The sequence below is a fragment of the Muntiacus reevesi genome, chromosome 2 (genome assembly GCF_963930625.1).
Source record: "Muntiacus reevesi chromosome 2, mMunRee1.1, whole genome shotgun sequence".
In the NCBI taxonomy this organism is placed as follows: domain Eukaryota; kingdom Metazoa; phylum Chordata; class Mammalia; order Artiodactyla; family Cervidae; genus Muntiacus; species Muntiacus reevesi.
Window position 1 is genome coordinate 112,703,480 of NC_089250.1, and position 14,031 is coordinate 112,717,510.

The 14,031-nt window shown below is 45.9% G+C and overlaps 1 protein-coding gene across 1 annotated transcript in view; it reads right to left on the reverse strand.

Annotated features, from left to right (window-relative positions):
• Positions 1-13,872, reverse strand: part of POLR3A (RNA polymerase III subunit A) — a 43,978-nt gene extending 30,106 nt beyond the window's left edge. The window contains exons 1-9 of the mRNA XM_065922701.1: positions 13,703-13,872; positions 10,294-10,429; positions 9,885-10,022; positions 9,192-9,363; positions 8,903-9,057; positions 2,860-3,099; positions 2,614-2,776; positions 2,296-2,432; positions 737-840 (exon numbers count right to left, since the gene is read on the reverse strand). Of these exons, the coding sequence (XP_065778773.1) occupies positions 737-840; positions 2,296-2,432; positions 2,614-2,776; positions 2,860-3,099; positions 8,903-9,057; positions 9,192-9,363; positions 9,885-10,022; positions 10,294-10,429; positions 13,703-13,746 (1,289 nt within the window). The 5' untranslated portion in view covers positions 13,747-13,872. The remainder of the gene's footprint in view (positions 1-736; positions 841-2,295; positions 2,433-2,613; positions 2,777-2,859; positions 3,100-8,902; positions 9,058-9,191; positions 9,364-9,884; positions 10,023-10,293; positions 10,430-13,702) is intronic.
• Between the last annotated feature and the right edge of the window lie 159 nt (positions 13,873-14,031).

The following is a 14,031-nucleotide window of genomic DNA, read 5'->3' on the forward strand; positions in this document are numbered from 1 at the left end:
TTCTCCCTCTTCATAGCAAGATGAGGTCTCTAAAATGACCACATTTCACTGAATTTAAGGTGCCTCCCTCCACTGTCAATTAAGCTACTGTAACAGCAAAACTGTTTTTGTAACTTTACATTTTGGCCACACCAAGTGGCCTGTGGGATCCTAGTTCCCCGAACAGGAATTAAACCCTGGCCCCTGGGAATGAAAGTGCCAAGCCCTAACCAAAGGACCATCAGGGAAGTCCCTAAACTACAACCAATTGATTGTAGGACACCTCTTAATTTTAGAAATGTCCAACTATGATAAAAAAGTATGTCTTAGAGTCACAGAAACTGAGTAATAAACTGGCTTCTCGCACAGGGCCCTGGTGATGTTTGAATTTCATGAGATGAAAAGCACCGGTGATCAGCTCATGTCACTGTGGAAAGCCAGAACTGGCAAAATGTGTGCCTCCTGGGTTATGAGTGCACTGAGGCAACCCCAGAGCATCCAGGGGACCCAGAAAATGATCTGCTTTCATATCCCAATGCACTATATCTACCTAAACATTAAATGCTAGAGAATAAATGAACACTGTGCATACATTCAAAGAACCAGCGGAGGAAACAAAAACGCACTGAGGCTAGCTGCAATTAAAACAGGTGTTTTCCACATGTTAAAATATCATGATAATTTACTTCGGACTGTATTCCGTGGCTGAGTATTCACGAGGAGATAATTACATCCAACCACACTGTGAAAGCATTACCTTTTCATCTGCGTGTGTCTCTGCTGAATGAAATTGGCTCCTGGGTGAACTTCAGGGCCATTTCGAACCAGTTTCCTCAAAAAGTTGATGTTTGCTTTGTTTACCTGGAGGACGACAATGTAAGACAGAAAGAGGCACTGTTAGGTTTCGCTGCGCTGGCATGCTACGCTGAAATGCGTCTCAGTCTCTCCTTTCTCCAAGTCATTCTAGGGCATTTCCGTGGTGGTCCGGTGCATAGAACTCTGCACTCCCACTGCTTGGGGGAAGGGTCTGATCGCTGGTCAGGGAACTAAGATCCCACATGCCGCTTGCGGGGGCCAGGAAAATAAAAAGCATGACTGAACCCCTTGTGTGATTCTAGGAGAAAAGGGGTACCTGCGGCATGCTGCTGCTAAGGTCTTCAGTGTAAGGACAAGAATGGTTCACGTCTGAATTAGGTCACTCACTTGCTGGGTGACAGAGCCAGGTCCATTACTGACCTTTGGTTTCTCCACTGATAAAATGACTGGGCTGCACTGACCTGCTGGGAGCTTTCAGCATGTTCTGTGATCCTAAGAACAGGTGGCAGCTTCACCTGCAATGATTTACTGTGGGCTTCTCAGGTTTAAAAGCTGTTAACGCCAGAACAGCAGGTCCTGGCCTGCACCACCATGTCCCGCGGCCTACTGGACAACAGTCTTGCGGGGCACTGTCTCAGAGAAGGAAATTTAACTCATCCAAGGACACTGTTTTTTTTTTTTTTTTTAATTCTGACTACACTGAGCCTCTGCTGTAGCTCTTCCTTGAGGTGTGTGCAAGGTTAGCTGCCTTGTAGCATGTGGGGTCTTAGTTCCCTGACCAGGGACTGAACCCGTGTCCCCTGCATTGAAAGGCTGATTCTTTACCACTGGACCACCAGGGAAGCCCCAACCAAGGATACTTTTTACACAAGCTTTACCAGAAGCACCTATGGGCTGGGCTTATTACGCATTTCAAGAGCAAAGTCAAAGCCAATCAACATCTTCCTGTTATCAGGCCTTTCAATTTTCTACACCTCAGTTAAAAAAGAAAATACTATAAATACCAGTTTACATTCAGGAGTATGAACTCAGTGTAAAGTGCTACAGCCTTTCTGGTTATGTATCAACAGCTTTTTAATATTCAGAGTCTTGGAGTCAGTAGTGATTCTAAAGCTTTAAAAATGCTTCTAATGTTTTAAAATTTCTAATGTTTTAACTCATCCCAAGAAAATTAACTGGTGTGGATGTTTATCATTTAGTTATTTAAGGCATGAGGTATGAACCAGCACAGAAAAATATCAAAGATGGAAAAAAGTAGACTTGAATGTCTAATGTATATCTGAGTATTTAAATATAAAGGCAGACACAACTGTGTTCATGTTGGAGATGTTATATACGGTGACACATGTGTGAAACAAACTGGAAAAACAAACACACGTGCCAAACTGTGGCTAACTGGGGGTTACTGGGGGTTTCCCACTGTTGAGCTTGTTTGGAACCTCAGAACGTAACATAAAAGACTGGATTCGGACAAAATACTGAGCAACGCAATGTACTTACCTTCTCAGGAAATGTTAGAATTTTGGCCACGTGAACTGGCACAGCTACCTCATCAATTCGGAGGTTGGGGTCAGGTGAGATGACTGTTCTGCCAGAAAAATCTACTCTCTTTCCTGAGAGATTGCCTCTGAATCGACCTAAATAAAAAAAATATATATATATCATAAGTCTCCAGGGCCCAATGTGTGCTGTTTGGGGGCAATGTGACCAGAAAGGCCAAGGAGAGACTGTGATCTCCAACTAGATACGCTGGACATACATTCCCCAAATGAGCCAAAGGCAGCAGACCGTCTCCTGCACACACAGGTGGACACGTACCCTGCTTTCCCTTCAGGCGCTGGACAAACCCTCTGGTCCATTTCTTGGGTGCCATATTGAGGGGAATGCCTGAGAGCTCGCTGTTAATGTAGAGGGCGCACTGCAGCTGCAGGAAGTCCCAGTCTTCCATGATCATCTGGGTCTTAGCTCCTGATATCCGATGCTAAGAATGAGCAGAAGACACTTCTGTTTGCATGGATATACTCCAAAACCTAGAGTTTGGAAATGCTAATGGGAAGTGCTGACCTTTTTAATGACGTCATTTAGGAAAATGATTTCTGTCAACTTCATCGTCAGATCGTCTTCATTGGTGCCAGACTTCAAATCGCTCACGACAGAGGGTCTGATACACAAAGGGGGCACTAAGAGTCGTGTGAGAATCAGATCGGAGGGCTTTCCAGCTTCCGGATTCATCAGAAGTAGAGGGATGTCTTCAGCTGGGATTCGTTTAAATAAATTCAAAACTACTAAGGGATTCAAGTTTTCCTATGGAAAGGAGGGAAGAGAAGAGATAGAACTCAGCTTTCCACAGCTTAGGCAAAGGTTTACTTCTCCATGCCGCCTAACCCAGCAGTACCCAACCTTCTTGGCACCAGGAACCGATTTTGTGGAAGATAATTTTTCCATGGCGGGGGGAAGGGGGAGATGGTTCAGGCAGTACTGCTAGTGACAGGGAGCAGCAGGTGAAGCTTCACTTGCCTGCCGCTCACCTCCCGTGTGCCCGGTTCCTAAAAGGCCTCTGACCAGTGCTGGTCCATGGCCCAGGAGTTGGGGACCCCTGATCTAACCGTTCAACTGAAAATATGTACAAGTGATGACAAAGGCTTCTGATAATTTGCTATATTGCAAGGGCCCTAAAAATGGGCATGACTTTTATTCCAATGATTTAAGCCAATAATTCCACTTAACTTTTCCAAAGGGTATGATTTGAGAAATTAACACAAAGATTTAGCTGTAAGGATGCACTAAAGCAGATCTTAATTGTGAAAGCTGCAAACAACCTGGCAGGTTACTGGCTAGATAAAATCATGGTACATCCATTATGTAAAAAACTATGAAGCCGTCTAAAGAAAAAAAATGAAGACACAAAATGTGGCTTATGCCATGAAAGGTGTTCACAAAATATTGATAAATAAGAGGTATGTTTACAATGTGATCTAATTTGGGCAAAGAGGTACATCTACAGAAAAGAGGAAATGGAAGAGTTTACCAAGGTGTGAACAGGGCCATCTTTAACTGAGTTGGATTATCATCATTTTGCTTCTTTTTTTACATTTCACCTTTCTGTAATGAACTTGTATTGTCTTTGTATTAACTTCACGTAACAGAGGTGCTACGCTGTAACAATGATGGCTATTAAATTTCCTTGGGATGAAAGACTGTGACTGAGACTATATGTTGTTAAGTACAATTTGCCACACATAACGTAATGAAATGGGGAACAAAGTTAAGAAAAATGATCAGCTCTTAGAACACTACCAAAGGGAAAGTTTCTATGGTCCTGCCCTGGAGGAGATGGCAGTGTGGCTGGCAGAAGGAAGGAATCTCACTATAGGCTTTCCAGTCCGGGCCCCTGTCCAGAGAACAATGCTTGTCCTCGGCTCCCACCTCCCAGGGATGGGCACCTCCCTGCCGTCAGAAACAGTCAGGGAGGAGGAAGTCTAAATCTAACAAAATTCTAGGACGGGATGAAGGTGAGACGTCACCACCACAGTCAGTCCTGGACGAGAACATTATGGAGCTGAAGGCCATCCAGGAGGGCAGGAAGACTGGCAAGAGTCTAGAACCAGTTCTCAGCAAGAGTGATAAGAAATGCATCCCCAGAGGCATGAGGAAGACTGCAGACTTATTGTTAAATACCAGGAAACTGATGGACAGCAGAGCAGGGACTGATGGACAGCACAGCAGGGCCCAGATGTGTACGAGGCAGAACACCCTAACAGCCCAAGCTCTCTAGCCGTGGAGTGTGGCTTCCTCGGGTGGTGATGAGCTGACGCGGCTACACTGTCTGCAGGGATGATGTCATTATGGAGAGACCTTATCTGCGGGTCTACCAATCCCCGGATTGGTACTGAAACAGGAATGGATATACACCAGCCCTCTGGGAGTAGAGTCCAGAGTTTCTCTCCAATTCCTAAAGGGGTCTGTGACCCACAGGGGGTCAAGAACCACTGCTCCAAGGTCTCTTCCACTTCAATCATGTTGTGCCTCCTACAAAGGCATGGGGCTCCACATTCCTGAAAATTTAGTGGGCAGGTACACATGTCAGTAAGTGAAAGTCGCTCAGCTGTATCTGACTCTGTGCACCCCCATGGACTGTCGCCCGCCAGGCTCCTCTGTCCACGGGATTTCCCAGGCAAGAATTCTGGAGCAGGTTGTCATTCCTTTCTCCAGGGGATCTTCTAGACCCAGGGATCAAACCTGGGTCTCCCATGCTGCAGGCAGACTCTTCACTGCCACAGTCACCAGGGAAGCACCATGTCAGGACATGGGCCGTCCCGAGATTAATGAGACACTGTTTTGCTGCCTGTCTTTATAAAAGGTAAATGTTAACTCAACAATTCTTTGTTCACTTTGGTGACTAAGTGGCCCTCTCTAAGGAGGGGCTGCTTGGAATTAGGCAAATGGTGAACTCATGGTTTGTTCCCACCCGTGGCACAAGAAAAACCAGGACAAACTGATAATCTTGGAGGACCTGCCACTATTCTAAGCACTGTGACTGGCATCAAACAGGACCTCAGAAAAAGGGATCTTGTGAGGGACCAAACTTAAGTGGAAGAAGCTAGCAGAAATATAAGACAGAACACAAGAGGTGTATAAGGCATAGCAAATGTACATGTGATTGAGGGAAAGGTGAAGACCACTGTGGGGGTGTGTTGCAGAGAGCACAGGAGGCTGCATGGAAGCCCAGGGATGGGGGATTCCAGTGAGGGGAAGGGAGCAGAGGCTCTGTTAAGCTGAAGGGACACATAAATAAGAAAAGGAAGAAGCCTTACCTCTCCATCATTATTTCTGTTAATACAGGAACATCAGTAATAAGGATGCCACAGTAACTAGGTCACATGTTTGAAGCATTTGCTATTTGCTAAGCATCTGATCTGGAATCCATCTCCTAATCCTCATAATAGCCCTAAGGCAGATACTCTTGTAACCCCTGTTTTACAGCTGTGGAAACTCAAGTCCAGGTTGGGCTACGTGTCTAAGATCATAGAGTAAGTTAGTGGCAGTAAGAGTGCATGCTAAGTCACTTCAGTCATGTCTGACTCTTTGTAACCTTATGGATTGTAACCCACCAGGCTCCTCTGTCCTTGGGATTTTCCCAGCATGAATTTTAGAGTGGGTTGCCATTTCCTCCTCCAGGGGATCTTCTTGATCCAGGGAACAAACATGAATCTCCTACATTGGCAGATAGATTCTTTACCACTGAGCCATCTGGGAAGCCCCAAAGCTCACAACCACCATCCTAAATCACATTGAGGGTGCCACCTGGGTCACGTGGGCTGGTGTGGACAGGGAGGTGGTGGCAGTGGGGAACACAGAGCGGCAAGCTGGACGCACTAGACTCCTAAGTGGGAGGAGGTCTCCTGGGCCCAGTCACTCAGGACAGTGGTCCCCAACCTTCTGGCACCAGGGACTGATTTTGGGATGACTGAAGCACACTACATTTATTGTGTGCTTTATTTCTAATCTAATGCCACTGCTGATCTTGAAGGAGGCATTGGTCCATGGCCTGGAAGTTGGGGACCTCTGACTTAAGAGACTTTTCCAAACGAGATGCCTCCTAGGCCCTAGTCCATTCTACTGCAGAGGGTGTGAGGAGCAGAGGAGACTTGGTCCTCTGTATGTAAGGACAGTGGCCTCAGGGGCCCAGGCAGAGAGTTGGCAGGGGAAAGTGGTGATGGGAGTCAGGGAGGCTGATCTGGGCGGGTGGGTAGCAGAGGGAATGCACAGGAGGATGCAACTAAGGCCACACCCAGGAGGGCTGGGCAGCCCTCAGACTCACTGAACGCTTTCTGCACAGCTGTCAGCCTGGAGGGGAGAATTCCTCTACACTCATGCTGGTAGGAGGACAAGATCAGCTTTCTCAGTCTGCACCTTCACTTCCTCTGCAGGAGCTTGAAGATATCTCCACTGGGACGCACGGCTGGTGCCCTCCCCCATCTCCAGGGGGATGGCCAAGTTTCCAGATGCCGGTGCATCTGGCCACCTCCTCTCACACCTGTTGCCACAGTGGCTGGTCATCAGTTATCAGTTACTATCCATTCTGACTGCACACTCTCACCTCTGGCTTCACTATCACTGCCCAGGGTCAGGACCTGCTTTCTTTCTACATCTCACTCCCTAAATCAAGGCATAACTTAAATATTACAGTAAACTGCACAAATCTTAAAAAGATGGGTAAATTTTCACACAGGTACACATACACCACCATTCAAATCATGATAAAGAATATGTGCCCCTCTCCAGAAAATACCCCGATACCCCTTTCTCACTAGTACTAAGTCATCACTTCAGATCAGTCTGGCCTGTTCCTGGACTTGATCTAAATGCAATCACACCCTTTGGACTCTCATATAAAGCTGCCTCCTCTCAGTAGGATTCTGCGATTCAGCCAGGCTGTGTGTGTCAGCTTGATTCTTTCATTCCAGGACAGTACTCCACTGTGTGGATCTACGACAATTTGCACATTCTTCTGTTGACAGGCATCTGGATTGCTTCTAATTCTGGCTTTTATTAATGAAGCTGCAATGAACATACTTGCACAAATATTTTGGGGGGATGTATGCACTTGTCTCTCTTGGGTACATGCCCAAGAATAAAGCTGCTAGATCATCTGGTAAGTGTAGGTCTTACTTTGTAAGGAATTTCAGAGTGGTGGAAACATTTTACAAGGCTACTATCAATGTAGGAGTGCCAGTTGCTTCAGATCCTTGCCAGCACTTGGTTTTCAGTTGTTGTACATTTAATTTTTCTGAGAGGGGGTGTGTTTTAATTAATACTTCCCCGATGACTTATAATATGGAACAACTTTTCATCTATTGATTGGCTGTTTGAATATAACCCTTTGTGAAGTGCCTATTCAAGTCTTGCTTCTGCTTTTAAAAATCAGGGCTTTATATTCCGGACATGAGAGTTCTTTGTCAGACACATGAAAGGTGAGTATTTGCTCCCAGCTTGTGACCTGGTTTTCCATTTTTGTTACAGTGTCTTTTGAGCAGTCAGGCTGTTCTAAAATGTCATTATTTATGTCTCTCCCTTGCTTAAAACCTTAATGGCTCCACATTCTCCAGTGGGAGGACCTCGACAAAGTGGGTTCGGCTGTCTATCTTTTCTCCAGCACAGGCTTGCGCCCCAATGGCCTCCGCGAGGATTCCCCGTCCACCACTCACTATTATCTTGGCCGATGTGGCCTCACAGGGTTGCTGTTAGGATAAAATGTGAGGCGATCCATGGAAAGAACTTGGAATGACACCGGAAGGTAACAGTAGTCACTAACTGCAAGGTGCTTTTGTTAGCAAAATGCTGGGACTTTCAGAAGGAGCCCCAACACAGCCTCCTGGACGTGGCAGGCTTACTGCCCTAGACTCTCTAAACCCTACTCAGGTTTAAGGACCACAACAAACCACACCTTTCCTCACAGTCCTCCCTGACCAAGCCCCCAGATTCCCCACTCCGTCCTGTCCTCTCCATCCCTGTGACAGTCAGCACTGTGTCCCATGGTCCTGGCTATGTTTTCATAGATTAATGACCTACGACACCTTTAACACCATGGGATTCCTGGGTGCAGACCCACTGCTCTGTGGTTCCTGACGCTCCTGCAGGTCTGACAGTTTGGTACTCAGTAGCCACTTAATTGTTAGTTTTGTATACCATCAATTCTAGAAGGTACCATGTGACTTAAATACTAATCGAATTCAGAACAAGGCAGAACAGGACACTTCATAAAATCCTACTAATTAAGTTTGTGCCAAGTAGAGCAATGGAAATTATGTACAAATTCTATTAAAGCCACATCCATGTGAGAAACAGGATCCCTCGGTGTATGCTGTACACGACTATGCTTTTACAATCTTTTACGATGAAAATGTAACACGCTATCTATATAATTAAGCGTGTTAGTTACGAGGACAGCGCACAATAAACTGAGTGCCAGGTGAACACTTGTCAGGTGGAGTAGCCCCAGAGATCTAACCCCTGTGGACCTCCTGTTCTGGAGGAAGGGTGTACCCGGAGGGCGAGGAGACAGCGTGTGATGGAGACAGAGGGAGGCAGGCAGGGGCAGGCTCACCTGCGCCCTCCCCAGCAGAGGCTCTACTTCTTTGTTATGCTCTATGGCGGTTTCAAAGGACTGAAGGAAACTTGATACGATGGGATCCACCACTTTCTTGTTAGTCTTGTACTTCTCGTGGATGATCTTCAGTAAGCCGCATTTCTTGACAGTACCTGTAAGAGTGAGTCCATTTTACCATGGCTGGAAAAATCAGGTTCTCGGTTAGGCTGGCCTGAGGTGGCGATCTAGGAAATGCAGTTATAGAAACTGCCATCGTGATGAAAGACAAGATGTGCGTCTGGCTCACCGTTGAAGGCGCCGCAGTGATGGCACGTGTTCTTCTTCCGGCACTTGTCAGAGATCTTCTTCTTCAGCCCTCGCTTCTGGAGGTAGGTCAGGCCGGGCCTCTTTAGATAATCCAGAAACTGCTTCTTCTCCTCCTGGGACAGCATGATGTGGCAGCAGGTTTTACAGATCATCTTTAGAAAATTAAACAAAATAGATAAAAGGATGAGAAGATGAAAAAGTATTTTCTTTTTTTTTTAAAAAGCTGTATCCACCCCTTGTCTAGGACACTTAACTATATGCACAGATCTACAGGAAGACACGCTTAGAGGCAGCCCATGTTCACCAGAATGCTGGCTGTAGCCACAGCCGGCAGGTGGGGTTTTTGTTAGCTTTATTCCCTTTCTTGTGTTTGAATTATCTTGTGTTTGTATTGCTTGAATTATTATTATTTTTTTACAATACATATCTACCACCTACTCAAGGAAAATCAAGGAAAACGAATCTTATAGCAATTTAACTTATTGCAGGATGAAATATCATGCCAAACAAAACAAAACAAAAACCCAAACCCCTCAAACAAAACAAATATTACATGTTTAGTATAAAAACGTTCCCTACGTGTATCCCCCACCAAGCTCACTGTCACGTCCCTGGATCAGTAACTTGCAGGGAGATGAAGTTACTGTATGGAGATGAACACATACATGCTTACCTGTAAGATGCCGATAACTGCTCGGAAGTACCCCACGTGAAAACATGGCAATTCCAAGTCAATGTACCCATAGTGGCCCAGACAGTCAGCCAAGTTCTTCCCACAGGTTTCACAAGGACGGTCCTTCTCACTTGTACCCTGTGAATAAAAGTATGATCAATAGTCAGTGGAGACCAGTGGAGAGGAAACTGGGACGAGCCCTCACAGGTGGTCAGGGGACCCAGAGTCAGAAACACCTGGCGAGGGGCAGGGTATTTATGTTACCTGGACCAAGGAAGGCTGGAGCCCTGAGATATGCTGGGGAAGCGGGGCGGGGTGGAAGGAAGACCTGGCTTCTTCCTGTTTGGTAAGCCACCAGTTTCACCAGCCAGTCAAACCACATGGAACCACGAGGGGCAGCAGGTCTTACCATCCTGTGGTCAAGCACCCCATAGAGCAGTGGGGCGTGGTTGTTGTCCTGGCTGTACAGGTTCTTACTCACAACCTGGATGTGAGCCTGCTGGCGCATCTCCTCGGCTGACTTCATTCCAAAACAGATGTGGCTTCTGGAATGGAAAGAGATAGGGGAACAGTTACATCAAAACCACTTACCAGGGAGAGCATTTTTGCATGTGACCCACCATAAGCAACCTTATCCTTCCCACGCCTGACAGGCTCTGCTCTCTCAATACTAAATGTTCCTTCATCCTGCTGACTTGTTCTCACTTTCATTATCTGAGGATGGTGCGCAGCAGTTGTACCTACCTCCTTGCTGCTCAATCCAGGAAGAATTGCTTATTTTAACGTCTCTCTGTAGCACTGGCAGTAACCTGTTCACCCCTTATCTTGCAGTAATTTCTTTCCTTGGCTTTGATAACACCATCCATGCTTTGAGTCTTTCCCCCTCTCTGGCTGTTACATCTTAAGTTTCTTTTGTGGCCTCTTCTACTGCTCTCTCTTAGATATTGGCTTTTCTCCTTACCTGGGACCTCCTTACCTTACAACCCCAATCCTTCTTGCACCCTACACCTTCTTCCTGAGTGGGGTCTGTCTAATCTCTATCTGGAGGCCAACTATTCCGACTCAGCTGGAGATCATACAGACATCTCCTTTGGACAGTTACACAAGTACCTAAATTTGGCACTTCCTCTCCCAGATCTGTTCCTTTGTTCATTTTCCCAAAAAGCTGGGGGTTTATGATGTGTCAGGCACGATCCTGAGGGGCTGAGGATACAGGTTAGACGAGACAAACTCCCTGCCAACATGGGGCTCAATTTCAGAGAGGGCAAGACAGAATAAACAAACAGATTCACAAAAGTGAATAGATGCAAAGACTGAAAAAACTGAAGCGTAGGGGAGAGTTTGACAAGACTATGTTATATGGTCAGAAAGTCTGGAAAATTGACATTTCAGCTCAATTCTGAATCAGAGGGAGCCAGTCATAAGATGATCAAGAAGTCATGCATAGGAAGTACAGCTTAACTAGGGCAAGGGTTCTAGAGCCAGCTCAAGCCTGGCATTTTCAAGGCACCAAATGAAACCAGTTGTGTAGAGCACAGAAGGCTAATGGTACAAGAAAAAGTCAGTGAGGTATGCAAAGACCAGCTTTAGGAGGGCTTCGGAACTCTTGACAGGCAATTTAAATGTTAGTCCAAGGGAAAGCTGCTGGAAGAGTTCAAACTGAAGTGTCAAGGATCTAATTTGCATTTTAATAGAGTCACTCAGGAGGTCAGAGGAAAACAGATTATATCTGCATCTGAATATAGTTGGGGGTTGGGATGGGTTTGCAGGGACCACCTGGGATACTTTATCCAGGAAAGAGGCACGTTTCACAGTCCAGTGAATGGCAACCTCCACAGTCACCCAAGCAAGAAATTCTGCGCATCAGTCTCATTTCTCTCTCACCCATCCCTACCAAAACTGTCAGTTTCACACCTCTCAACCGAGAGAATGGCCATCATCAAAAATTCTACAAATAATAAATGCTGGGGAGTGTGTGGAGAAAAAGGAACCTTCATTCACTGCTGGTGGGAATGTATAAATTGGTACAACCAGTATACAGAAAAGTACAGAGGTTCCTTTAAAAACTAAAAAGAGTTACTGAATGATCCAGCAAGCCCACTCCTGGGCATATATCTGGAGAAAACTGCAATTTGAAAAGCTACACCTCAATGTTCACTGCAGCTCTACTGACAATAGCCAAGACACGGAAGCAACCTAAAAGTCCATCAAGAGATGCGTGGATAAGACGTGGTGTGTGTGTATGCATATACACAGAAAACACACACACACCATGACAAAGAAACAATGCCATTTTCAGTAACATGGATGGCTCTAGAGATTATCATACTAAGCAAAGTAAGCTAAACAGAGAAAGACAAATGTCATAAGATATTGCTTATATGTGGGGGAGAAAAAGATACAAATGAACTTATTTACAAAAGAGAAACAGACCCACACACACAGCAAACAAACTTAAAGTTACCAAATGGGCAGGTGGCCGTGGCGGAGATAAATTAGGAGTTTGACTTAACTATGTTTAAAACAGATACCCAACAAGAAGCTACTGTATGGCACAGAAATGTATACTTAACATTATATATATAATAAAAGGTATATTTTTTAGACTCTTTAACAGATACTATACGTATTGTTTCTGTTATCTATTATAGGCATGTTACGTTATTTTATACATATATATTCTTTCTTAGATTACATATACATATTCTTTTTTCGATTCTTTTCCCTTACAGGTTCTAAAAAAGAGTATCTGTCTGCACTGTAGGAACTGCAGGAGACGTGGGTTCGATCCCTGGGCCCAGAAGATCCCCTGGAAGGGCACACAACCCAGTCCAGTATTCCTGCCTACAGAATGCCATGGACAGAGGAGCCTGGTGGGTTACCGTCCAGGCAGTTCGCAAAGAGTCAGACACGAGTGAAGTGACTGAGCACACGTGCATATAACTAACACAGCATTGTAAATCAACTATACTTTAATTGACCAAAAAAAAACCCCTCACTGCCTGCAAGATGACTCTGGAACAAAGCTTCAAAACCAGCTTTCTTCTCATCACTGTAATGTCTCCCTCCTCTATGCTCCTGGAAGAAGGCTTTCTTCAGTCTGAACCCCTTTCCCGTTGGTGCCAACCCTTGTCCTTGCACTTGTCCAGCTCAACCGTTGACTTGCCTACCTTCTCCAACTAGACTAAGCAGTAAGGTCTTCCTCATGTCACATCTCTAATGTCTATCACCAGACCCAGCATACAGTACCTTCCTCAACTAAGTGTCTCCTGCAAGAACGATTGATTTATTTCTTTACTGGAAGTTCTAAGGCGAGGCTGTGACAAATTTCATCTCATTTTTGAGACTGCTATCCATGTGCCTGTGACACAGCTTTCTACCTGGTAACTCCATTCTTTCGGCCAACAAATATTACGTCCGTGTCGTGTTCTGCAGCAAAATGAGTCCTCGACCCAGGTTGCTTCCCAAGCTGTAGTGACCAGAAATTCGCAGAAAGGAGTCATCATCTGACCTCAGTAAAACTCGAGCTTCGACCCAGGGTGTAAGTTATCGCCAAGGTTCCCACCACATCTCTCATTCTCTGCCGAAAACCAATGGAACATCCCTGGCCTGCGGTTCCCCAGATGCTGAAACCCCCTCTGCCCAATCAATGTTCATTAATCTAACCTGACTGCAGAGCTGTGCACACCTCCCACTGATTCTTGGTCCTTTCCTTTCAACTGACCCTCGGCTATGACGTTTCGAGACCCAAGACCCCTGACCTTGGATTCCTTTACCCCGAATTTCTCTGCCCTTTGGGGATTTTGGCTCCATCTTACATTTTCTTGGCCACATCTGTCTCCCGGAACTGCTCCTTCACCATGGTGACGGCTGCAGGGGCTCCCTCCTATAAATTCGTGGAGCTGGATTAGAAATATATTGTTCTCCGTAACACCCGTGGCTGCTTCTTGACCGGTTGCTAACACACCTGAGGCATTTTTTTTCGGCCACCGTAGCACGCCCCACGTGCCCGCCCCCACTTCCGCTACTCGCTGGCGCGAGTCTGTCAAGAGAGGCTTCAGGCACGCAGCTTCTCGCCTTCTCCCCATACCGCCATCTGGTGGCACCTCGTTGAAACCGCCGCGAAGCCTGAGCTGTATTTTCCAAG